This window comes from Chrysemys picta, chromosome 3 (genome assembly GCF_011386835.1).
Source record: "Chrysemys picta bellii isolate R12L10 chromosome 3, ASM1138683v2, whole genome shotgun sequence".
Taxonomy (NCBI): Eukaryota; Metazoa; Chordata; order Testudines; family Emydidae; genus Chrysemys; species Chrysemys picta.
Window position 1 is genome coordinate 2,116,879 of NC_088793.1, and position 26,140 is coordinate 2,143,018.

Genomic DNA, 26,140 nt, shown 5'->3' on the forward strand with positions numbered 1-26,140 from the left:
TGGGACCAGTCCTATTCAACATATTCATAAATGATCTGGAAAAAGGGGTAAACAGTGAGGTGGCAAAATTTGCAGATGATACAAAAGTACTCAAGATAGTTAAGTCCCAGGCAGACTGCAAAGAGCTACAAAAGGATCTTACAAAACTGGGTGACTGGGCAAGAAAATGGCAGATGAAATTCAATGTTGATAAATGCAAAGTAATGCACGTTGGAAAACATAATCCCAACTATACCTATAAAATGATGGGGTCTAAATTAGCTGTTACCACTCAAGAAAGAGATCTTGGAGTCACTGGATAGTTCTCTGAAAACATCCACTCAATGTGCAGCAGCAGTCAAAAAACCGAACAGAATGTTGGGAATCATTAAGGGATAGATAATGAGACAGAAAATATCATGTTGCCTCTATATAAATCCATGGTACGCCCACATCTTGAATACTGCGTGCAGATGTGATCGCCCCATCTCAAAAAAGATATATTGGACTTGGAAAAGGGCCAGAAAAGGGCAATAAAAATGATTAGTTCTGGAACAGCTGCCATGTGAGGAGAGATTAATAAGACTGGGACTTTTCAGCTTGGAAAAGAGACAACTAAGGAAGACTATGATAGAGGTCTATACAATCATGTCTGGTGTGGAGAAAGTGAATAGGGAAGTGTTATTTACTCCTCCTCATAACTCAAGAACTAGGGGTCACCAAATGAAATTAATAGGCAGCAGATTTAAAACAAATAAAAGGAAGTATTTCTTCACACAATGCACAGTCAACCTATGGAACTCCTTGCCAGCGGATGTTGTGAAAGCCACGACTATAACAGGGTTCAAAAAAGAACAAGATAAATTCATGGAGAATAGGTCTATCTATGGCTATTAGCCAGGATGAGCAGGGATGGTGTCCCTAGCCTCTGTTTGTCAGAAGCTGGGAATGGGCGACAGGGGATGGATCACTTGATGATTCCCTTTTCTGTTCATTCCCTCTGGGGCACCTGGCACTGGCCACTGTCGGAAGACAGGATCCTGGGTTAGATGGACCTTTGGTCTAACCCAGTGTCGCCATTCTTATGTTAACTGTTGTACAAAGCTGCACCTAGGCCTCAGAAAATGATCACGCAGTTGCACAAATTAGCACAAGCGCTCATTAATTATGAAGTGCAGGCCCAATAGGGAGTCTCTTAAGGTAGGCACGCTTTGACCTATAAATAGGGAAAAGAAGAAGCTGCAGGAAAAGGAGTTTGAAGCAAGTCTGAGTCGAGTGCTGCCCATTTCTGAAACAAAATATGACCAGCTCAAAAGAGAAACTCAAAATGGTCCAACTTTACAAGAGTAACTCTAGATGGAGGGCCAGCAGGAAGCACCCAGGCACCTCAAAGCATCCAAACGTAGTGGTACTGGAGAGAGATGGAATTCTGTACAGAGGACATTGTCTCGTTGTACCCAACATGAGGTCCGAAATAGAGCACAATCTACCATTCCTCTCTGCGGATTCAGAATTGTAAGAACAGAGCTCATTTCTGGCCAGGCGTGAGTGCTGCTTCGAAGGTAAGGGGACAGGCTATAAAAGATGCAGGAAGCAGAACGCCAAAGTCACCCAGTCACTGACTGTGACAGGAGCAGCAAATAGGTTTCAAAAGCCCCTGAGGTTCAGAGGTCAGAGCTACTGGCAGATGTCTAAAGAGGAGGCAGGATAATCTTCTCATTGGTGGGGGTTTCAGGTCGTTTACCTGATGGCTTTTGGAACCTGGACATTTATTCCAGGTACGGAGGGATTTTGGTGCTGTAGAACAATGGTTCTCAACCCCTGGAGGTACACGGAGGTCTTCAAGGGGGTATTTGCCTAGTTTTACAACAGGCTGCATAAAAAGCACTTGCGACGTCCATACAAACTAACATTTCCGTAGTGTGTCTACTGCTCTAGAGACTACGCTGACCTGTAAGTACAATAGTTATATGCCAATGGATTTATTTTATAACTATATGGTAAAAATGAGCAAGTCAGCCATATTTCCGCACTAGTGTGCGGTGACACTTTTGTATTTGGATGTCTGATTTTGTAAGCAAGTAGGTTTTAAGTGAGGGGTACGCCAGACAAAGACTCCTGAAAGGGGCACAGTCGGCTGGAAAGGTTGAGAGCCACGGGAGTAGAAGAAACTGGAGGTAGCTGCAATGGATCTGGAAGGGAGTCTTTCCTGAGGTTGCTGGACAAAGGCAGAGCCCAGGGTTCTCTCCAGCTCCCAGACTGGCTAACGCAGCCTCGAATTGGCACAAGGTGTGTGTAACGCTGGACTCGGCGTCCTGGCAGGGTCTACTGACGAGGTACCTGGCGTACACAGAGGGAATTGGGAAGCTCCTCGGGCAGGGACTCTGTTCTGTGTGTACCCGGCCCCCAGTACAGTGTGTGCTGGTCTGTGATTGGGGCCTCTAGGCTCTACAGTAACTACAATGCTTTAACTAGACAGAATTCCCCTCCCCCAGCCACCACTCCATGTTTAAAAAAAAAAAGTCATTTCAGTAGCTTTTATGGCATGAGGACATGTTTAATCCGCCCATCACCTCTGCCTAGAGACACGTGTGGCAGGATAAAGGTGTTGCAGTCTGTTCTGGTGGCCACGGGCAGTGGCTCAGGGTTTCTGGTAGTGCGACGCCCCTGCTGCCCCTTTCCATCCTGCTCTGGTGGGGGAAACATCTCTTGTTCTCCCCAGGGTCTGGGTCTGACTCTCTCACAGCTTTGTCGTTTGGGCGGTTCCTTGTCTTGTAGTGGGGAGTTTCTGTCTGAAATTCAAGTTACTCAACTCAGAATTCACCCAGGCGTGTGTGGTGGTCTTCCATTTTTCCTTGCCTAGATGAAATCCGAGAACTACAACTCCCAGAAGGCAGGGAGAGACACCCCCAGGCAAAGGAGGAAGTGGTGGAGCAAGAGCTGATGGGCAGGGCCTTTTGGAGAAATCCGTTCCCTGCTCCACTCTTAGCAGGTTCTCTCCTTTCCCACCGGAGTGAAGGGAGCCGAAGAGAGAGCAGACTTGCTCAGGACAAGCATGGCAAGGCGACTGGGCTCTCCCTGCGTCCTTCCCCACACACGTGTGTGCATGAATGCACGCTCGTGGCTGCGAACAGTGAGCAAACATGGCACAAAGAGACTAAGGTCCAAATTCTGCTCTGAGCCACTGTTTGTAAATCCAGAGTGACTCCGTCAACACCGTGCCACTAAGAGCCGGATACAGCACCCCAGCAAACATTAAGCATTCGAGGGGGAGAGAACAGGATGGGAGAGAACTGCCCGTTAATTCTGAATGACAGACCCATCTGGGCTTATGAACTCTGGCACTGGCGCTTGGACCTGGATAGAACATGGCTATCTTCTTTCCCTCTAGGTTCCTCTCCCCCCCGATCAGGACCCTTTGTGCCTCATTCTAGCTGCTGGGTAAAGAGACACTAAGGGAAGGGAAGGGATCACCAGCCAGGAGAGGCAAAGGGCTGGAGGTATGGGGATGTGTGGTAGAGCCAAGGTACCTTGGTGGATCCCCCAGTTATTGGTGAGGGGAGGGACTGACCGTGTAAGCAGTGTTTCCATCAGGGCCGGCTCTGGCGTTTTTACCCCCCAAGCAAAAAAAAAAAAAAAAATCGGGGCGGCCAGAATGGCAAAGCAAAAAAAATAAAATAATAACCTGTGGCGCGGCCGGAGCGGCAAAGCGGGGGGGGGAACCTGCGGCGCGGCCGGAGCCAGGTTGCAGGGGGACTCCCTGCACTGCAGATGTGCCCCGGGTAGCGAGGGGGGGGAGGGAGCGGGGGGGAGAGGGGGAGGGCAGCCAGTGCTTCAGCAGGGTGCTGCCACGCGGCCCCTCCTGCCGTGCCCCCTCCGCACCACTCCGGTCGGCGGGGAGGGAAGGACGCGGGCTGCCCTGCCGGGCTTGCTACAGACCTGGCACCGGCTGGGGCAGATGGAGTGCGCAGCCCGCTCCCAGCAGGGCACTCCACGCCGCTGCCCGCTACAGAGCGGCCGGATCAGCGAACAAAAAAATAAAAGTGGCCGTGGCACCTAGGATTGGGCGGAATGCCGCCCCGTAGAATCTGCCGCCCCAAGCACCAGCTTGTTCGGCTGGTGCCTGGAGCCGGCCCTGGTTCCCAGGCAAGTCTTTTATGTCTTCTGCCCACACGGGATGTTCTGTGCTGGGGCAACGCCACCCAGGCAGGGGAGTCACAGGTGGTGCTGATGAGCTCAGTCCCACAATGCGGCTCTCCACCCTTTGCCAACCAAGCATAACTCCGGGCATGGCCCAGACCTCCTCCCTCCAGCAGATCCTCGCACTTCCAGCTGTGCCTGGTGCCTTCCCTTGGATCCTGCAGGCCTGAGAGCTGTTACGGGGCTGCTCTGCTCTGATCTCGCTCTGTGCAATGTTAAGATGCAGGGGGCTTCTCCCCTCTGCCGCCTAGGAAAGCCAGAGAAAGCACAGAGCAAGGTTTCCAGCACAGCCGTGGCCAGGCATTACCAATGGTAACCACTTTAACCCAGGTAGGGAGCAGGTGTATTTCAGTGTACCGAGGTCTACCTGTCCTTTCCCTGGCTCTCCAAACAGCGCTATCACACTTCTGGGGCTATCAAAGTGCCTGTAGGAGCGGCAGGTGGAACAAGGGAACGGACAGGACTCTGACAGAAAGACCTGCTCCCTCTGCACCTGGCCCAGGAGACCCCCCCATCTCTGGCTCTTACGAGGGGGACGTGCCACTCGTTCACGACATCAGGATCACAGACTGCAGGCCCCACTCAGCCCTCGAAGTCAGTAGCTTTTAGGAGGGAGTGTGACTGCAGGTAAAACAATCTAGACCCTGGGCTGTCCAGGGGTGGAAGATGACAAAAGATGCCGAAGAGAAATCCATGGAGAGTTACTCAAAGGGACAGAGGGGCTAGAAGAGAAGAGAGCCAGTCGCACAGCCTAGTACACTGCCATGTGCCCTCATTCTTTTGTGAGGGTATTGGTTTGGTTTTCGCTGTTGCCGTCAGAGTATCTTGTTAGCAAGTCTGTAGCTGTCACAATGCTCAGGGGGCGGGGGAGCAGTTCAACAGTGCATAAAACACTCATTGCTAGAACAAGTTCAGCAGCCTCCGTTCCAGCTGCCGGTGGATAGTGAGCCACAGGACAAAGGCAGACAAGTAGGAACACCGCGACAAGAGAGCAGGAAGGAGCATGGCTTCTTGAAAGGGGGGTGGAGGGACTTTCTGATGAGTAAAGATCAACAAGAGCTAACTGGTCTAGTCTGGCTATATGACCACTCACACGGGGCCGTGACATGCTCACATACGAGGGTGATATGGGCCGTACGAATACCTGGGTCGATCTCTCTGAATCTGGCTGTGAGATTCCTAGTGTGCTGTTGGGGACTCTACAAATGACACTGGAGGGGACGATCGTGCCCTGGCCTGGAGGATTAAGCTTGATGACCTCATCGTTTCCTCATCTCTGCTCCCCAAGCCAGCCTGTGCTCTTCGTGATACCGCTAGTATCATGGACCCTGGTAGTAGTTTCTTGGCCTCCACAACCTAGGGTGGTTCGGACCGTGCATTAAGATGTCAGGCAGCCTCAGCTCTGACCACATGCAACAAGCTTCTGACCCCCCTTCTTTCCCCCCCCGATTGATAGAGCTAACGACTAGTTAAATTGAGTCATCTATGGCTGAAAGCAGGAAATGCCCTTTTAAAGACTGGAGATGACAGAGATAGTCTAGAAAATTATTGGCATGGTATTCAGAGGCACTGGCATAATGGGTTGTGATCTAACAGTCGTTTATTCCTTGTACCGACTGAGTGATATCTGAGCTGTTTAGTACATAACATTATTACAGCCGGGTTCTTGGTGCAGCATTCAACGTAAGACTGTCGTTATCTGGGGCGTTGGTGTGATATCCATAGAGGGGTTTTCACATTAGTAGTATTGTATTCAGTGAGATTGGTGTGAGAAGACTGTTGTGTCTTAATGTGTATGCCGGGGGAGCGGGGAAGGAGGTTGCTGTAATGGTAAATATTCTGGTGACAATGGTAAAATACTACACACGTAGAAGACTCGGTGGGGATATGTGTAGATGGGTTTTTAACAGTCATGCTCTCTTTTTCGGATGTTTAAGGGTCCTGAAATAGGGTTGGTTCACCCCGCCGTCCCAACATCTGGTATAGCTGTGCTTCGGTGTCCCCCTCTTTTGGGGCCCAATTCAATGAGCGGCCAAACACTTTGCTAACGTTAAACACAGCTTGAAGGTGTCCTTGGTTGCAAACCGAAGGTGAACCTCTCTTTCCTTCTCTCAGGGCTCCTCACGCCGCTTCGCCCTTCCACCAAGATTTCGCATTCTTCGGTCACCTTCACCTAGAGCTGGTCAAAAAGTGGGAACACTTGTAATGAAAAACTTGGTCTTTTTTTTTTTATCAACATTTTTTTTAAATTTGAATTTTTAAAAAGAACAAGTTTTATCTTTACTCTCAGATCAGGGCTACAGTCACAGCAACTGGGACCTTCCCTCCAGTCTTGGTGTGTCCCAGGTATCGCTGCTCTTATTCCCCCTATTTTAGGGGTGTCAGTACCGAGGCAGTGCACAAGGTCCGTTCAGTCAGAGCTGGGACTAGAACTCAGGTCTCGAATGTGGCGAGTCACATTCACTGACACTCTACTTCACAGTGACTGTGCCAGCGATGAGCTTGGCTGGACATCCTGTCACTCTTCCACTGCGCTCGCCTTCAGAGACACAGCTAGAATCCAGGATTCTGATTTTCAGCATTTCTCTGCTGTCCAACAAATAGTTTGTATACCACTGACCGAGGGGCTGTCATGTCCTCTCTCTTATGGCTGGTTCACATGGAGGATAACAACAAACTACTGCTACCAGTTGCTCCTTTGGCTCTAGTCTGTGCTGTAGACCTAAAGGGCCTGAGCTCCAACCATGCTGATAACCTATGGAAGGGGTCTGGATGGTGCCACATGATGAAATACCAGTTTTTCAGTTTCTTTTTTTAAGAAACCATGGAAATGAGATCCATAAGCCATGCGAAAAGAATATCACGATTTCAAACTCAAGGACTTAAAAGTGAGTAAGTGACCAAATTTCAGGTTGCCAATGCAACCCTCATTGACCCACTTTGTGCATATGCACAATATTTAAATGCATCCTGTGTTCTCGCTCACTGCAGCGGGTGGACACTGACTGCGCGGCGGGTTGCAAGACGAGACCGGCTGTTCTCTTGCATTTAAGACACTGGGCTGGAACTCGGGACAGCTGAGTTCTGTCCCTGCTGCTGCTCGAGGCTGTCTCGGTGATGCTGGGGAAGAGCATTCTAACAGAGGTGCACCAGGGGACCCAATTGTGGTCGTACTGGACCCTTGAATTCTGACCGTTCCTGACTGTTGAATGCTTCCCTTTGCAATCCGAACAGTTTCCCATGGGGTTGATGTTTTGTAGTCGAGCGAGGGTGCAGTGCGGGTGGCGTGCAGAGGGATGTGTGTGTGTGTGTGTGTGTGTGTGTGTGTGTGTGTGTGTGTGTGTGTGTCTAGATATATGGGACTGAGAGGGGTCTGTAGGTTGGCTTAGCAGTCTGGGGGTGTACATATTTTTGTATATAATCCACTGACTGGGCTCCTGCCGTGAGGCATCTAAGAGCTGCAGAGTAAAAATGTAAGACATTAAAATTGAGACCGGTAAAAGCCCCAAGCAGAGCAGTGAAAAGCTCTCGCTCCCCCCCCCCCCCGATCGATTTCCAGCTGGTTCGAGGGACAGGGAAAGCGGCAGGGGTAGCAGATGCACAAACAAGGAGAGAGGACTGTATAGCGCCAAACCCAGGCCAGCTGAACTACTTTGGCAGTGCAGCGTGACCTATATAGCCTTGTGGTGGGAAAAGGCTTCCCGCGGCCCTGCCTGACACGTCAATCGGAGACAGGGATGTAAGGAGAGGGGTTCGGGTGCTTCGCTTTCTGCTGGGATCCTGCGTGCTCCAAGTTTCCTCAGCTCGATGCCACGTCTGCTTGCCTGGGGGCGCAGGCAGGGCAGCAGTGAGATTCCTGGGAGCTCTCCTCTTGGCAGGGGCGCTGCGCGGTCCAGATCTATTCCCATCAGTCATTCTCAGCCGGCTGCCCTTCCGCCCTCGCCAGCCATGCTCGGCCTCTTGAGTTCTGCTCCTCTCCATCTCCGGCCATAGCCACCCGCCCTCCCCTCTTCACCGCTGCTCCTGTCCAGTAATGCTGAAAGGCCCCGGGGCTTGTTCAGGGCAGTGCGGGGGCTGAGATCTCATTCGCCCGCTGACCTCACAGCCCTGACAGACCTTACTTAGCCTTCCTCCTCTGCCTACCCACTGCTAACACCACCCTCCCTGGTGCTGAGCTGGTGACCCAGGAGTCATCTTCTAACGGGGCCATGTCAACCCCTGCTACGTCCTCCTCCAGGACATTTCTCAGATCAGTCCTTGTTGTTCTGTCCAGCTAGAATACTCGTCCTGCGGCCTTGATTAGCCCCCCCAACCCCTCCCCACCTCCTCTTCCTCTCCAGTCTTCCTGCTGAGAAGCTAGAATTCGTCGAGCTTCAACTTGGAGCCAGTGGACGTTGAAGCTAGATAAATGCAGCCTGGAACTAAGGTGGAGGGGCGTTAACCACGGGAACAATTCCCCCAGGGTCGTGCTGGATTCGTTCTCACTGCCAATGTCTAAAGCCAGAGTGGCTGGTTTCTAACAGCTCTGCTCTAGGGATTATTGTGGGGCCGGTCAGAGTGGTCCCTTCTGGCCAGTCCGTAATGGGTGAGATCAGCTGCCTGCTACTCTGATCACATGACTCTTCCCTCACCCCCTGGGACCTCCCGCTCCATTTCCCTCCACATCAAATTCAAGCTTCTCCTTCCCCGTCACAGCCATGTTGTGCTGCCTGTGCATTAAATGAGGCTGGCATGGGAAGGAAGCGAGTTTTGTTGAGCCGTTGTGTAATCCATGGCCGCTTGGTGTGGTCCCCTCAGTGACACCGGGAGGTTGAGGAGCCTGCTACAGGCTTAGCGCAGGGCCCTGTGGCTTTTAGCACATGCAGTAGCGGCTCGTACACTACGCTTCAGAGGTCCCCGGTTCCATCCCGGCAATCTGGGTCCGTTGATGTTCCAGTTGCGTTTGAGGGTTTGCTAAGGCTCTAGTCCAGTTGTATGATCCACTTGCTCAAAACTCAGTGGCCAGCACCCCCTAGCCAGCCAGGCTCAGCCCTTGGGAGCTCTGGAGTTTCATGCTGAAACTGCCACGTGGAGGGTGGGGGACAGCATGGCTGGTAGCTCGTGTGGCGCTGGGCGTGCAGCATCCCTGCCCTGCTGGGAGCTAGGCCCAGACTTCCCATTGCATTGTGTGCAGCCCGCCCCAGGGGAAAGACCTGGACCTACATGCACACAAGGAGGTAGCCCCTACGTGCTGGCTTTGGCCCCACCACGATCCACCCCACGCCCCCAAACCATGGAGGTGCTCCATCTTTGTGCTCTCTTTAGCTCTCTCTGAGTCATGGGGGTGAGAATGACTCTAGCCTGGCGCACTCGCCCAGGAGCTGGGAGCCCCACGGTCCAGGCCCCCTTGTCCAGCGACTCTGTATTTATCCAGAGCGGAACTTCGATAGGAGGGACTGGGGGAGCCCTACCTAGGGATGCCAACTTGGTTATATTTAAAAACTGGACACTCCAGCAAGACAGCTGGAACCTCTCCTGCCCCGCCTCTTGCCCCCAAGGCCCCAGCCCTTCCCCGTGAGAGCCTGCCCCCGTCCACTCCTTTTCCCTCCTCCCCTCCACCGCTCTCTGCTTTTCCCCTCCCACCCCCCAACCCGGGTCAGGAGGGACTCAACTGCAGAGCCCCCCAACACAGATAGGAGGCAGCCCCAGCTGAGTAGGGGCTGGCACGGGTGATGACCCGGCGCCCGGAGTAACCGGACTTTGGATATTTGGTCAGCAGATCTGACTGGACACTGTCAGGTCCCCTTTTCAACCGGACTTTCCTATCGAAAACAGGGCACCAGGCCATCCTCCCCTCAGCAGCATATCCCGGAGCCCCATGGGTAGAGCACACACCTGAGGGGGGCGCAGAGCCCTCTTCAGAGCCCTTCTCCCCTCAGGCAGAGGGGAGGGACTTGCGCTGGGGGTCTCCCACATCCCACCCTAGCCATTGGGCACAGAGTGATGAGGGAAGCCCTCCTCTGCCCAGCCTAAAGTGCCTGACTCCGGAGGGTTCCCAGCTGTGACTCACAACAGAAACAGGCACCTCCCTGCACCCCGGCTGTAGGTGCCTCTCTGGGGGAGAACAGCAGGGCTGAGCATGCACCCCTGTGAGCAGCAAATCCCCTGGGCTGGCTCATGTGACTCGCAGCCTGAGACCCCCTCTCTCTCCCAGTCGCCGGACAGGACCTTTCAGCTCCTAACTCGGGCTTTGTGAACGAGACGGGAATTTTCCCCAGGGGCCTAAGAGCTAGGGTTTGTGATGCAGGGAGGCACAATGCCCCACTCCTTCACTGTTACGGAGGGTGGGGGTTGAATGCCTAGCTTCGAGGTGAAAGGCTCCGTCATAAGAGGCCATGCTGGGTCAGACCAATGGCCCATCGAGGGTCCTGTCTTCTGACAGTGGCCAGGGCCAGGTGCTTCAGAGGGAACGACCAGAACAAGGCTGTCAGGGAGTGATCCCTCCCCTGTTGTCCAGTCCCGGCTTCTGACAGGCGGAGCATTGGGGACACCTGGTGCATGGGGGGTCTCTGACGATCCTGGCTAATAGCCACGATGGACCTGTTCTCCATCACCAGTCCCGAGACAACCAGCCTCGTCGGAGTGCTTATGAACTGGGCTCAAACTCCACCAGCTCGTCATCCCCCCAACCCTGAGCTCTTCCGGTTTGAATGTTTGCTTCTGGCTTCTGCTGCTTCCCGGACTCCAGGGGTTAATGGCTGCCAGTGGCAGCCTCGGAGAGACCTTGCCGCTGCTCGCCTGCTGTCTGGAAGATTAATTTTTAAAGCTGTGTTTGGTAGCATCTTCGAGAGGGGCTGTCTGGCTCCTTCCGTGCTCTGCGTCTATAATCCCCAGCCCAGCAGCTTTCTGGAGAGCAGTTAATTAGCGGTGCAACCTCCTCCTTGCTGCCCAATGTCCAAACCGCTGGATTTTCGGTTTGGGGGTGGGGGGCAGTGTTTAAACCCCTGCTAATAGCATTCGAGGCTTATCCCTCCGGAACAGGAAGCTGGGAAAGGCAGAGTCTCTCCTAAGCAGAGGGAGTGATCCCGGGCCTAAAGCCAACTGTCTTTTGTACCCTTTCACCCCTCGGCTTGGCGAGCGGACAAGGCAGGCGGCCCTCATGCCAGCAGAGGGCTCAGCCCGGCAACCCTGCCGTTTAAAGGAATCCATAATCCTTCAGACAATGCAGGGTCCATGGGGGAAGGTGGCTGCTGAGGTGCCCCACTGCTGCCCCTTGGTCTAATCCAACCCTCCGCGGATTTCCCACTGCCGCCGGCGTTGTAGTGCCTGGGCTCCCAGCCCCTCCGGTTTGTGCAGGCTGAGATGTCAACGTGAAAGGATTCCCGAGCGAGGGACAGCTCCGTTTCATCCCCTTCTTCCTACATTGCATCATCCTTCCCCCCGCTCTGGGGTTCACACCCCCCAGCTCTTTGCCAAGACACCATGTCAGCTCTTCCCTGCTGGGGCCCTCCAGCCCCCTGCGTGTTTCAGTTTCTCGGCTCTGATCTCCCCGCGGTTTGCTGCACCCTGGAGCTGCCCAGGCCTGTGCTGATATTTACTCAGCGGGGAGGGGACGATCTCGCATGGGGACTGTGTCCGGGCCAGCCCACAGACTGCTTCCGTGACACACTGACATACCTCGACCGGGGCAGACACACGCTCACTGACACACAGGCAGAGGAGTGACACCCACCCAGCCACATCGGTGCGCACACGCACATACACACACACACACTGCTCTGTAGGCAAGACACATGAGTTACTGTCCCTCTTTACACCTAGGAAGGGGCTTTTGAAGTACCCCGGATCTCGCTCCCCTCACCAACGGCTCGGGGAGATGCAGCAGGAGCGGCCCAAGCTTTCACTGTGCTGGGCCACCTCAATCAGCCGAGCCCTGCGACACCAAGACACTTGGCTGCTCAGCAAGCGTGTGTGCCGGAGGGTGATCTGCTGCTAGGCTTCCCTTTGACCTCCGCTGATTGCATGGGATGCAGGGCGGTGTGCCCAGGCCAGCGCGAGTGGCAAAGGGACACTGCGTCTTTGCAGGAGGCTGGGGAGGGGAGCTTCTCTAGTCCCCTCTTGAGGGGGTAACAGCCAGCGCAGAGGCAGCACAGTGGCAGGCCCCCCCCCCCAAGGGTGTCTGGGCTTAAATACACAACCCCCTTCTCCCTGAATAGCTGACGGGTCCCCAGGATCGGGGGCTCCCATGCCGAATGGAGACTTGTTAAAATCCCTGCCCTGGTCACAGACACACACGGGAGGAGGCTTCTCTCAGCACAAGAAAAACCGGAGTGTGGATTCGTGGTGGGAAAGTCCCCCCCGCAGGGAGAGCAGCACCACCCGCTCAGCCCCGCCGCCAGGGAGAAGGGGTGCTGTCACCCCAGCGCCTGGGTACAGCTGGCGCGTGAGGTTCTCCAGGGTAAGGGCCTAGGTCCAGCTCCCTTCTCCACACCCGCTGGCATGGCACGCACTAGGTTGTAATGAGGACCTGTTCCTGGATGTTGAGAAGCCAGGGCTGCCCTGGTTTGACTTACCCCCATGAAAGATCCTCCGTCTCCCCGTGCGGGCGGCGGGTGTGGCAGAGTGTGCGTCCCCACCCCACCTGTGGGAGAAAGCAGGGGGTGGCAGGAGCCAGCGCGGGCTGGTGGATTGGCCGTGAGGCTGGAGTGTAGGATTCGACACCCAGTGGTGGCGCTTGCGTCGTAGCTGTTCCCCAGAGGTGTGTAATGGGGCTAACCCCGCTCTGCTGACCGCCGGGGCGGGGGTGTGAGTGTGTCTGTGGGCGGGATGGAGCGGGTGAGAGTAACAGCCGGCCCAGTGATCGGGAACGTGCCGCTATATTGCTACCCAGGGCCCTTTGCCCAGAACCAGGGCTCAGGAGCCAGACAGGAATACCAGTCTCCCCAGCCACCAGCCTCCGTACTCCCAGCCCTTCCCCAGCCGCCTGTGGGGCGTGGCCACCCCTTCATGCTTGCCACAGAAAGCCGGGGGCCTGGCTCCAGCTGGCCTGACCTCCCAGAGCTGTAACCCACCCTGCCTGAACCCAGACTCTGCGGAGTGTGAAGGGGAGGGAACGGGACCGGGCTGGGCGGAGATCCCAGGGGCGGGTCCATGTGGGGATCAATGGGAACATAATTTGTATGTGATGGTTCCCAATATGGAAACAGACACACTCCCCTCGGACCCCAGCCCTCGTTCCCTGCCTCCCCTGGCTGCTCTCCCGATTTCCCCGGTGTGGTACGCCTGTGGCAGCAGGAGGGAATTCCTGGCACCAGCCCTCTTGCGAAATCTTTCCCCAGGCCCAGGTAGAAAGTTGCAACTTTTTGCGCGTTGTGTCGTGACCTGCACCCCAGTCGGGGAAGGGGGATGTGGCCAGGTGGTCAGACTGCGGGACAAGGAGTCAGATTCTGTTCTTGTCTCTGCCACAGGCTCTATGTGTGGCTCTGGGCAGCTCTCATGCCGCTCCGTGCCTCAGTTTCCCCATCTGCAGGTTGGCCTGCCCCCCTCCCCAGTGCAGGGCTGAGGGGTTTAATTCCCTCAGGTCTGCAGGGTGCTCAGCGATCCTCAGCTGGAGAAGGGCAAAGTGCTGCCGTTCCCCCGTCCAGCAGGACACGCCGGCTCGGGTGCCACGTTCCATCCTGTGGGGCAGCTGCTCTGTATCCTGTAGCACTCATGGAGCTAAACAGCTGTGCGGAAGGAAGGGAGCTAGAAAATGTCCCTGGCTCTGCGCCAGCACCTCAGGGCTGTGTCATCACCGAATCCCAGGGACTGACACACAACGGGACATTGTCTGCGGTTCTCTGTCCCACAGCCACCTGGGCAGCGATGGGGCCCCAGGCAGGCAGTGTGCTCCCCAGGGAGGGGGCGCTCCCTGCCCATTCCCCGCCAGCACACCAAGGGGGGCCACCCACTCGTGCACCCATGGTACCAATCCCTGGGGGGCCCAGCTCCTACCTGACTGAGGTTGCCCTTGGCGCTCGGCTCAGAGGATTGTTCCATGAGCGGCGCCTGGCTCCAGGACCCGCTGCAGGCAGGGAGAGAATCGCCTCAAACAGGAGCAGGCTTGGGCTGGCATTGGGTGGCCCTGCAGCCCTTGGCGTAGAGGGCAGGTGGGAGCAGATCGGGTGCTGCCATCGGTTACAATGTCAACGGTGCCCTATTTCCTCAGTGCATCCCCCACCCCCCTTTTAGGCCTTGGAGCGCCGAGCAAACGCGAGCCGGAAGGCAAGGAGCGGGGATGGGAGCGGGGACTGAGACAGGGAAGAGGGGCAGAGATGGAGCGTCACTGCAGAGCAGACAGGGGAGGTTAGGACCCTGCAGCGGAGGAGGGAGCAGGAACACGCTTGGTGCTCGCGCAGAGCAGAATGAATGTTCCCCGGGACTCTGGGCTCAGTGGCTAAAAAGCCAAGCTAGTGGCCAGGCAGGTCACCGCTGATAAGGGTGAAACCTGCTCCAGGGATCAAGGCAGCCCCGTGCATGAGGGCGAGTGCCCCCCCCCCCCAGGTCAGTGGCATCATCCTGCCTAGCCTGGTGCTCTAACTGCTAGACCATCCTGCCTCTTCTGTCACAAAGCCAAGGGACTCTGGGCCCCCTGCTTGGCCCCCCAGGCCCTCAGTGAATGACCCGTCAGACCCATTGGAGGTGATGGTCACCTGCCAGCTGAATGGCATCCCGGTGCTTCCCCTCTGACCTTCCACACTCCATTGCATCAGCGGCAATGTCTGCCCAGGCCTCCCCAGCTCCGTCCATGGCCCGCCCAGGCCTGCCCAGCTCCGTCCATGGCCCCCCCAGCCCTGCCCAGCTCTGTCCATGGCCTGCCCAGCCCTGCCCAGCTCTGTCCATGGCCCCCCCAGCCCTGCCCAGCTCCGTCCATGGCCCGCCCAGCCCTGCCCAGCTCTGTCCATGGCCTCCCGGGGACAGGAGGAAACAGCCAGGCAGACCCAAATAAGGCCAGGCAGGGAGAAGGTTTCCCTGCCGTGGGAAATAGGGCAGAGGCAGGGGAGGACAGAAGGGGGAGGGAACGAGAGCGGCCCCTTGTGTGTCTCTGCTTTGCTAGCGCCTGGGCTGCGTGGCCCAGACTGTCGCTGGCGATGGACAGCGTTGTTGCTGGAGCAGCCCTGGCCGTGTCCTGGGAACCCTCCTGTGGCCTGGGAATCGGGCAGGAGAGGGGCCCTATGCCCGGGGATCTCCCTTTCTGCCACTGACACCATGCAAAGTGCTTAGCAACGTGGGGACTGGCAGCTGTGGAGTGGGGTCAGGGATTGGGCTACGGGGCCTTTCACCTCTAAGGGCCACTGGTTCCGATCCAGCCCCATGTCTGGGGGGGACTGACAGGCTTAGGGGAGTGGGAAATGGGATACAGGGCCTTTCCCTTCTGGGTCCTGGGCAGGGGGACTAGCTCACTCGGGGGGTGGAGCAAAGAGAGACAGGTCCCTTGTCCCTTCCAGCCTCAGGTCGAAAGGATGCCTAGCTCAGAGGGAGTGGGGAATGGGAGACTGGGTTGTGGGGGTGGAACTGGCTGGCTTATGGGACTGGAGCCTTTCACCTCCACCCGTTCTCCTCCAGCCCTGTGATTGAAAGCTAATTTCAGTCTGCACCATGTGGTGTCCTGGGAGAACCAAGCTGCTGCGTGGGGTCGGGCCGAGAGCTGTAATCTGGGCCGGCTCCAGCTTTTTTGCTGCCCCAAGCGGCGAAGGGGGGGGGGGGGAGCCGCGATCGGCAGCACTTCGGCGGCTGCTCCCACACCGCTTCATTCTTCGGTGGCAATTCCCTCCGAGAGGGACTGAGGGACCGGCTGCCGAATTGCCACCAAAGACCCGAACGTGCTGCCCCCTTCCATGGGCCGCGCCAAGCACCAGCTTGCTGCGCTGGTGCCTGGAGCCGGCCCTGGCTGTAACGCCGGTGCAGCCACAAGGTCGTTCCTGTGCCCCGACGCCGACTGGCTCACGTGCATTTGCTGCTCACGAGGGGTACATGTCCGCTGGGGCTGGGGTGAGCTTCCCAGCCCATGGAGAGACTCAGAGCTGGGCCTCTATAAAGAGCAATGTGGATGTTGCCACACGGGTGGCGGCTTGGGCTGGGCACCCACTCCAGCCCTCAGCGTCTGAGCTCGGGTGACTATGAGCCGCTGGCACACTGTCCACGCTGCCACTCGTCGGCCGTCTCCTCAGGCCGAGCAGGCTCCGCGCTGCAGTGGAGACCTACCCATAGACCTCAGCATCGGAAAGCTCCAGCCTGCATTTCCCTCGACTCCCTTTTCTCCCTTTCCCAGCATCGAGCCCCCGGGCGGTTGCAGAGTTTCAGAGGCTGGACGGGACCATGACAAGCAGCCGGCCAGACCTGCATAGCCCAGGCCAGAGAATTTCCCAAAATGGAGCTGCTCCCCCAGCCCCATTGGAGAAGCCAGTTGCCCCAACCCGTGGTATTTTCATAGGGGTGGTGGCCGCAGCTGCCCTGGCTTGGCCTGGTGCTGTGGCAGTCCCAGCCCTGCTGTCAGTCCCTGGCAAGGAGCTAGCCTGGCTCCCATCCTCCGCTTTCTTCTCCAGAGCCTAACGTGAAACCTCTGCTGTGCCGAGCGAGCGTGTGGGAGGCAGCTTGGCTCCCTCATGCTGATGAGGGTAACTGCTCCCTCGAGGCCCAGGCACTAGCGTCTGCTGCCAGGGAGCTGCCAGCCGAGGGATGGGGCTCTGCTGGGCTGCTATAAAAGGTGCATGAAGAGTGCGTGCTGGTGACAGCTGAGAACCTCGTCAGTAACGACACAGTGGAGTCCCAGGGGTGCGTGAGGCCAGCAGTGGGGTGCTCACAGCAGCAGCGTGCTGGGAAAGGTCCCCCAGCCAGGCTGCAGTGGGCTTCCTATTAACCCACGTGCCCCTGGAGACCTGAGTTCAAAATCCTGGGCTGTGCTCACAGCAGAGCGACCGCAGGGTGCGGCAGGGCAGGAGAGAGGAGCGTTGCCCGAGCTGCAGGGGCAGAGGGAGGAACCCAGGGCTGGCAGAGCACAAGGCTGCGAGTTGGTATTGAGGCAGAGCTGAGACTGGAGTGGCAGAGGGTACTGCTGGCTGGCACAGAGGAGCGTTGGCCAAGCTGCCAGAGGCCTAGGATGTGAGCTGTGTGCTGCGTAGCTCGGATCTGGGGCCGGACCGTGTGCCCAGAAGTGTGTGCAGAATGCTGGAGATCTCCGGCGTATAAACGAATCAGAGACCAGCTATGAGATGAGGGCAGAGCCATTAAAATGGGGGGGAGCAGGTAACGGTCCATCCCTGCAGCTCTGTGCATGTAGGATGGCCTCCCACAGGGGGCAGCCAGCCAGGGCAGTCTGAATGCTGCCAGCTGTGTGGCAGGGGATACAGCTGTTTGTGTACCACTTCCTCACGTCCTGCAGCAAGATGTCATCTGTTCCCTTGGCTCCCCCAGAGCCTGCGCTGATCACAGCTCTGTCCTGTCCCATCCCGGCGTTTGCTTGCGGTGCCAAAGGGGAGGGAGCTGAGCTCAGAGCTGGCTAGGGGAAGATCAGCTTGGCTGCTCCAGTCAGCATCACAGCTCTGCTGGTTTGGGGCTGTTTGCATTTCATATGCAATCCTGTTCTGGATGCAAGTTGCAAGGCTGTGACACCCCCTCCCCACCTCCCAAGAGTCTCTGGCTGCCTGCGCTGCTCTGGCCTGGTTTTTCCCCACTCCTTTGCGTCTGTGATGTAACTCACGAGGGCATTTCAGCCACCCGGGACCCTGGAGAAGGTTAATTGTAGCCGTGGGACAGTTACCGAGATGGATTCAGCGCCGAGGGAGCTGGATTGTAATATTAAGGAGGATGGTCTGTAACACCCCAGCATGAGCACAAAGGCGATAGGACCCCTCTAGCTCCATCAGGCCCTGCCCGGTCCCTGATCCTCCAAGCAGCCTGGAATTCCCTTCACACAGTTTTGCCAGATGACTGTGGAGCATGTGACCCACCAGAACCCAGAGTGCAGCTGAGGATGTCGGTGATGGCGCTTGGACTCCCTGAGGAGCTTTCTGTGCCCTCACCCCAGTGCCAGTCAGCATCACAGCTCCCACCAGCCCTGCTCTCCTGTTGCTGCTGGGCAGCGCAGGCTGCTAACGCGACGGGGGCCCTTTATTTGACGATGCAAGTGGCTGAGACAGGAGGATCTGCTCACGCGTGCCATCCCCGCCCTGGACACTGCACAGGCTTTGTGCAGGAGGGGGCTGCTTTGGCAGCTTACAAAGAACGGTGATGGAAATCTCTGTCCATGTGCCCAGTGAGAAGGGTGGAAGGACAGAAGAGACACAAAAGTAAACCCGCTGGGAGCCCAGGGACTGATCCTGATGTCCATAAAAAGCCCATTGCAGCCCTCTTCATTTTTAATACCTGAAAATGAGCGTACAGCTCCCAGCATGCAATGAGGCAGGCGGAAGAGTTGCTCACTATCAGAGGGGTGGCCGTGTTAGTCTGAATCTGTAAAAAGCAGAGGGTCCTGTGGCACCTTTAAGACTAACAGAAGTATTGGGAGCATAAGCTTTCGTGGGTAAGAACCTCACTTGGCTTCAGATGGCTTGCATCTGAAGAAGTGAGGTTCTTACCCACGAAAGCTTATGCTCCCAATACTTCTGTTAGTCTTAAAGGTGCTACAGGACCCTCTGCGAGTTGCTCACTCAAGCTCTGCCCACAGTCCTAGAACAGCTGACTGTTTTTGCTAAAAGGATCAGCAGTGAAACAAGTAATACTATGTTGCCCTCATCAGGTTTCAGAGTTAACACCCACTGCTATGAACGGGGTGATTCCTTCTCAGAGCTGCCAACGGATTCAGTAAGGCACTAGAGTATCACAGCATTGAGCTGCATTCAGAAGGTGTCCTTCCCAACAACAAGGGCTAGAAACTTAATATTTTTTAAGTGGACATTTAAATTCTGCAAAAGATGATGGGCACCAAAGTGCTGGCATGGTGTACCATTGAAAAACAGCTCATCCCAGCCCCATATTCTAGCTTCATCCAAGTGACCTGGACACCATCGTTCCCATGGGCCACACTTTGGTATTAAGGATGCTGGCTGCTGCAGCTGAACGGCAGAACGCTGGTGCCCCCCACCTATGGGTGGTGCCCAGCCTCTGGCCAGTAGGAGCCAGGCTGAGCAGTGCTGTTATTCCAAATCTCCTTGGCTAAATATGCTCTGAGGCTAGGTGAACAGGCCACAGCCTTGGGCTTTTATTGGCCGGAAAGGCCTGGTGACAGGACACGTCTGGCAGCAACCGTAACGGGGCTCAGAACCGCATCTAGGTTTTTGTTGAAGGGAAAGGGCCCACCCACTACTCCAGGTCCCAGCCCAGGGACCCTGTAGATGTCCGCCACTTGCTGCGTCCCCTCCAACTCCTCAGTTCCTTTCCTTGGGCCACTTCCCTGCAGCCCCAGCACTCTCTTCGCCTTTGCCTCAGGGCTTCAGCCTGCAGATCCTAGCAGCCTGCCAGGAGCTCTCTTTAGCTTCCCTGGTCCCTGCCTGCAGCTCTGCTCTGTCCAGGGTGCTGTCTGTCTTCAGCCTGCAAGCCAGTCAGGGCTCCCTCCTCAAGCTCCAGGGAGCAACTGAAGCCTCTTTGCCCTGCAGCTCTTATTTGGGCCTGCCCAGCCCCGATTGGCTGCTCCTCACAGCCCCTCTCTAATTGGCTGCCTCTTGCACAGCCTCCCTAGGGCTCTATTAACCCCTTACAGGCCAGGGTGGGGCAGACACTCCGTCATACTGCCCCTTGATGAAAACCTGCTGAATCAAATCAGCCCTTGCAGTGAATGATGAAGTAGACTGAAGCCCCCCTCCCATCCCCTCAAAATAACATCCTGTTTGCTCTGGATTCCTGCCCCAGCGGCCTCCATCAGACTGGACACTCTGGAAAAGGACACCTGAAATATGACCCAGCTTGGCTTTGCACATGTGACTAAATCTACCCATTGCCAACTATTCTGACAGATAAACGCCAGAAAAGCAGGATTTTGGATTCTGATCCTGCTTTCAACTGCCCCAGTGAGTCAGGAGCAACTCCACTGAACTGAATGAAGGCGCATTAGTATAAAATGGATCCAAACCAGGCTCCATGGGCCTCATTCTCTGTTGTCCTGCACCTGCCACAGTCATTGCTAAAGGGGTACGAAATGCTGCCAGATCAGAGCCTATTTTGCCCCAGTGTAAATAATTACACAAGATACAAGACAGTGGAGATCTGGGCCATTAGTGTTTTCCATCCTGGTAACTTCCCAAAACTGTGCGATTTGGAAAAGCATCTTAAAAGTGCAGTTCTCTTATGGTTTGGCAGCAGTGCAGATGGGCCGTACTTTTAGCCAAAGCTATTTTTAAGATAATTTCACACTTTCTTTCCATGCTGACATGTGGATGAGGCCATGAACAGAATGGGCCAGTGTTACAATGGGATGAGATATCTGAGGTGGTCTTCTAGGGGGTCTTACAGTGTTCAATTTCCATTTGGATTCTGGTTCGTTCTGCAGCTACACAGATTGGGGCTGTGATCTTGGCAGACCTCATGCACTAATCGGTGTGACACCCAATTAACACTTGGATGGGACTCCTAGGAAGGATGTTGTTGATAATTCTGTAAGTGATGCTCTTCCATCAGGACAGAGCTGGTTCACAAGGATGGTAGCATCAGGTGCTGCTTGGCTGTAGGTGACATCTTCTAAATGAGGCATGAAATCAATGTTCCGATCACTCATGGCCTTTATGGATCCCATGGCATCTTTCTCAAGAGTGACGTGTTACCCCCAGGACCTCGCCAAATTCCAGCGGGTTTGTTTGATGACATTCTGCCTCCTTAAAGTCCGCCGGTGATTCCAACTGGCCGGTGACGTGCAGTCTAGGGATTCTTCTAGGCTTTCATATAGTGCCGGCTGCAGACCCTGGACTCTATCATCTCTGTGCGGGCCACATTTTGGAGGGGGCATCCAGAGCTAGGAATGGCTTCTTCTAGGTTCTGTACTCTGTAAATCTAAAGAAACAAGGCGACCAGTTAGCGTCACGTATCGGGTTGTTTTCTGTGGGGTGGATATTTCCGCATACATGCTGTTCATGCAGGAGGCTGAAGGCCTTTCACACGCATTGCCAGTGGCACCTACTGAGTATAAGGTGGTTTGACTTTATCAGGAATAGGAATGTGTCATTGAGAACTGGCCTTGAGAGGTTTGATCATCCTTGGCCACCATCGGCTGCCCCTTGTTGGTCATGCTGCCCCGCTTGGAGACAGAGTCTCTGAAGATCTGACTTGAGGTCAGGAGAGGACACTGGCTGGTCATGGAGTGGTGGTGGTCACAGGATTAACTACAGATCAGTCATAGCCCTGTGGAACTCTTAGATGCCTGAAACAAAGCCATACCATGTGGTCCTGGACACTCCGTGCTACGGACCTCTGCCGTCCCAGCGCGGTGGTGTTGTTGAAGTTTATGGATGCTGTGTGGCTTAGGCACAAGGTGGGCATGTGATTGCATGGTGACTTGCCCCGTCTGGGCTGGGAACGCAGTGGGGCCTCATTGGGTGAGAAGTTCTAAATCTATTCCCAGCGCTGCTGCCGCCTCGCCGGGTGATATTGGCATGTGACTGTCTGTGCCTCTCTGAACCCCACGGGAAGCAGAGACTGTGTCAAAAGCCTTCATGCAGAAGTTATCGTTTGAGTCCCAAATTCCTTATTGAATGTGTGTAAAGCGCTTTGAGGCTCTCGCAGGGAAGTCCCTAGTGAGCGGCAAAGCAGGACTCTGGCATTGCCAGCGGATGGCGCCCTGCCCTTCGGGAGCTTGCAGCGTTGTAGGTCACTCTCAGTCATTTCCTTCGCTAAAATCCAGTCAGTGGAGCTGGGGGCTGGCCCCTCCCATACAGGAGCGCCGCCATCTTTTTTGCCGCCCTAGGCGGTGGAAGGTCCCACCCCCAAAATACCGCCCCCGACAGAGGCGGCGGAAGGTCCCGCCCCCGAAATACCGCCGATGACTGGGGCAGCCGAAGATCCGGCCGCCGCGGTCACCGCCCCCCAAACATTAGTGCCCTAGGCGACCGCCTAGGTCGGCTAATGGGTTGTGCTGGCCCTGCTCCCGTAGCAGCTCCTTCATCATCTCCTCAGCAAGCTTTCCCCAGTGTTTATCCTTCGGCTCCTCAGCTGCAGCTGACGCCCATTACTGCTTGTGCCCTCCTTGTCGCTGAACAACAACAGCTGACTGATCTCTGCCATTCTCCTGTCCCTTTGCACTGACCCTCTTAGCGTTTTCCTGCTGGGTACAGTCTCCAACTTGTCAGCCCGGCCTCAGCCCGACTAGCAGAATCGTCACTGGCATCTCTTCTGCACGGTGCCTTAGAAAATGCAGCTGTGAACACAGTCATTCATTACTGTCATTTAACTGTAGGCATGTTAAGCCTTTTCCAGCAATTTCTGTGAGTCACAGGAAGTCAGGCTCCTGGGCTGAGACCTGGTTACTGTCTCCCGCACAGACAGGGCCTGAACACTTGTTGAGTTGCTAACTCCGTATTCAAGTGACTCGGAAAGTAACTTCTAGGGCCTTATCAGCAGCTGACAGTGGCTAAGTGGGCTGATGAGAAGCAGGCTGAATGAGGCACTGAAGTGCTCTAAAGGGGCTACGGCAGAGTAATGAAAACCATACTTTAAAAACCAAGGACAAGACATTTCCTTACCAAGGTCACCCGGGACACCCCGAATCTGAAAAGCCCAGCGTCCGTTTCACTCTTTCGGCTGATTGTGCTGATTCCTCCCTCTCTCGTGCTCGGCACACGGCCAGGCTGTGTGACCTCCTCCTCCGTAGCACCTCGAAGAGCCAGGCTTTTCTCTCTGGTCTCGCAGCCGGGCCCTCTTTATCTCCCATCTTGGTAACTGTAACTTCCCTCTCCCTGACGTCCAACCTGCACCACTCCATTCAAAACACGGCTGCTCAGATCATCTTCTTGTTCCATTACTCCAGCAGCATCAGCTGCCCTTTGATCAGGTGCAAGTTCTTGTCCTCGTCTCCAACGTGGTAGCCATGGAGCAAGCACTCAAGGGGCCAGGCTCAAGGGTCTTTGCCTCCAGGTCAGCTAGCCCTGCTCAGAACAGCTTTTCATGACCGGGTGATCCAACCTTGAGCCCAGTACGTGCTGAAACACTGTCGTTTCCAATGCAGATGTCCCCTGAACAGGGTTCCCTGGTCTCTTACTGCACCCCGATAGGGCATTTGCTTTTCCATGACAATGTCACACTGGACTGTCCCCACCCCTCTCAATGGTGCTGTTGCACCTGCCGTGATCTTAGTGCATTTCACTCTTCCTTCCCATGGGACCCTGATTGATTGATTTCTATCACAGCAGTGCCTCATGGCCCAGGGTGCTAGGCGCTGGGCAAACACAGAACAAGACTTTCCATGTGTCTGGACTGGGAGGCCCAGAAAGTCCTGAGTTGTAGTCTCTATTCTGCCACTGCCAAGTCACTTAGCCCATCATTTTCAAAAGGAACCAGTACTACTTTGGGGGGCCTGACCTGCCTTTTGAGAGGAGATGAGCATCTCTGCTCCCAGCTCAGCGCAGATGCTCAGCAACACATTTCTGAATCTCTAGGTATGTAGAGTCGGGGACCCCAAAATGGAAGCACTCAAAATCCACGCCCAGTTTTGAACATTGTGAGTGGTATTTTCAAAAGCACCTACATGACTTTCAGTGGGACTTGTGCTCCTACATCTCTCGGTCACGTTTGAAAACCCCACTGTTTGGCCGTCACCTCTGTGCCTCGGTTTCCCTATCTGTACATGTGGGTAGTAAAGACCTATCTTAAGAGGACTGGAGGGAGGTTAATGAGGTAATGTTTGCATGTGATTTGCAAATGGCAAGTGCTGTAGCAATGCTCAGCGTTCTGACCAGTTTCAGCCTGTTGTTCCCCATCAGCAAGCCGGAGCGGGATACTCATTCTGTCCTTCAATGTAGCTGCGATCCCTCCTGTCTTCCTACCACCCACAAAGGTGATCGGTCCCCACTCTGCTCCCCCCTCCAAGGTGGTATATTCCACTTGCCACCAGGGCCGGCTCCAGGCACCAGCTTCTCAAGCAGGTGCTTGGGGCGGCTGCTCCGGAGAGAGGCGGCACGTCCAGGTATTCAGCGGCAATTCGGCGGACGGTCCCTCAATCCGCCTGGGAGCGAAGGACCTCCCTCTGAACTGCCGCCGCAGGGCAGAAGCTGCAAGGTCAGGTGGCCGTCCCCCCTTGTTGGCCCGTGGCTCCTTTCTTGTGTGTGCATGTGAGAGAAATGTTCTAATTCCTCCCCATCTCCCCTCTTCTCCTGCCCCTAGGCGATGGAGAGCAAGCTGCTGATAGGAGGGAGGAACATCATGGACCACACAAATGAGCAGCAGAAGATGCTGGAGCTGAAGAGACAGGAGATAGCTGAGCAGGTAAAGACTCTGCTGAGCAGGGCTGACACTGGATAGTAAACATCAGAACTGCCAGACTGGGTCAGAGCAAAGGTCCATCTAGCCCAGTGTCCTGTCTGCCGGCAGTGGCCAATGCCAGGTGCCCCAGAGGGAATGAGCAGAACAGGGAATCATCAAGTGATCCATCCCCTGTCGCCCATTCCCAGCTTCTGATAAACAGAGACTAGGGACACCATCCCTGCCCAGCCTGGCTAATAGCCATCGATGGACCTACCCTCCATGAATTTATCTAGTTCTTTTTTGAACCCTGTTCTAGTCTTGGCTTTCACAACATCCTTTGGCAACATCCAGAGGTCCCTAAAGACTTGTGCTGGCACCATCCTTGATGTCAGATACTGGCAATAGATGATGCCTGAATCAGTTATATATACTGCAGATATTTATATGATGGGTCACGGGTCCTTGGTGAACTTGACAACACCTCTGTCCCTGAGTAACTGAGTCATATAGTGAGGTGACGTGTATAAAAGGAGTTGCCAGGCTCAGTCCAGTTCCCAGTGGACAGTGCCCAGATACCACAGTGATGGGCACCCAGCCGAATACCACCGGTCAGACAGAACGCACTGCAAACCAAATTAAGGAGCTGTGTTTAAACTCAGTCCACTTAGGTGGTATCACCGTTTGGTCCCATCCACAGTGCCAAGGCAAGTGTGGGACAGCAGAAGCCATACACAAGTACATTCTGTCCCTGGCTCGGTCTAGCTTGATTTGAGGAGATCCCGGTGTAGGGAAAGGGGAGGTCCGTAGGCTTTGGCGTGGCTCCTCTCGACAATCCCTAGTCTCTGGGCCAAGACAGCAAATGTGACTGTGAGTTGTGGCGGTGTTGGCCGTGCTGTGGGCCGGAAAGGGGCTATCAACTCACCATCAGCTGCGAATGATTTTCAGTCACTACAACCCGGCCAGCCATGGAGCTGGACACCCTGAGATGAAAGGCTCCAAATCACATGCCCAGATGCAGTCCCCCGCCATTCTAAAATTTGCATATAACTACCCATCATGCTCTGCAGGCCAGCAGGATGATTTTGATGGGGTGGGGGGGGGGTTGTTCCTGTTACTGACTCTTTCTTGATCAATTGGGTTTGGTGTTTTTCCCGGATGCAGAAACGTCGGGAGCGAGAGATGCAGCAGGAGATGCTGCTGCGGGACGAGGAGACCATGGAGCTGCGGGAGACCTTCACATCTCTGCAGCAGGAAGTGGAGATCAAAACCAAGAAGCTGAAGAAGGTGAGAGGCTGCCTGTGCTGGGACACAGCTGTGGGGAGCCAGTCTCAGGCTGGGTTTCTTTTTAATGACACTACAAGGTGAATTTACTATTGTGCTGGAACTGGGAGGAGGGGTGTGGGTTTGTCTTGCTTCCTGTGAACCTAGCACTTGCAGGAAAAGTAGTGTCTAGGGTTGCCACTTCTGTAATTGCTGGTAACTGGACCCCCAAGGCCCTGCCCCTACCCCACTTCTTCCCCCAAGGCCCTGCCCCTGCTCTGACTCTTCCCTCAAGGCCCTG

The 26,140-nt window shown here is 55.4% G+C and overlaps 1 protein-coding gene across 2 annotated transcripts in view; it reads left to right on the forward strand.

Moving 5' to 3' along the window:
• The window catches only part of KIF3C (kinesin family member 3C), a 57,331-nt gene that overhangs the window by 16,189 nt on the left and 15,002 nt on the right, over positions 1–26,140 (forward strand). For both annotated transcript variants that reach the window (XM_005284120.5, XM_005284121.5), the window contains exons 2-3: positions 24,499–24,600; positions 25,741–25,863. In XM_005284120.5, coding sequence (XP_005284177.2) covers positions 24,499–24,600; positions 25,741–25,863 — 225 coding nt within the window. The remainder of the gene's footprint in view (positions 1–24,498; positions 24,601–25,740; positions 25,864–26,140) is intronic.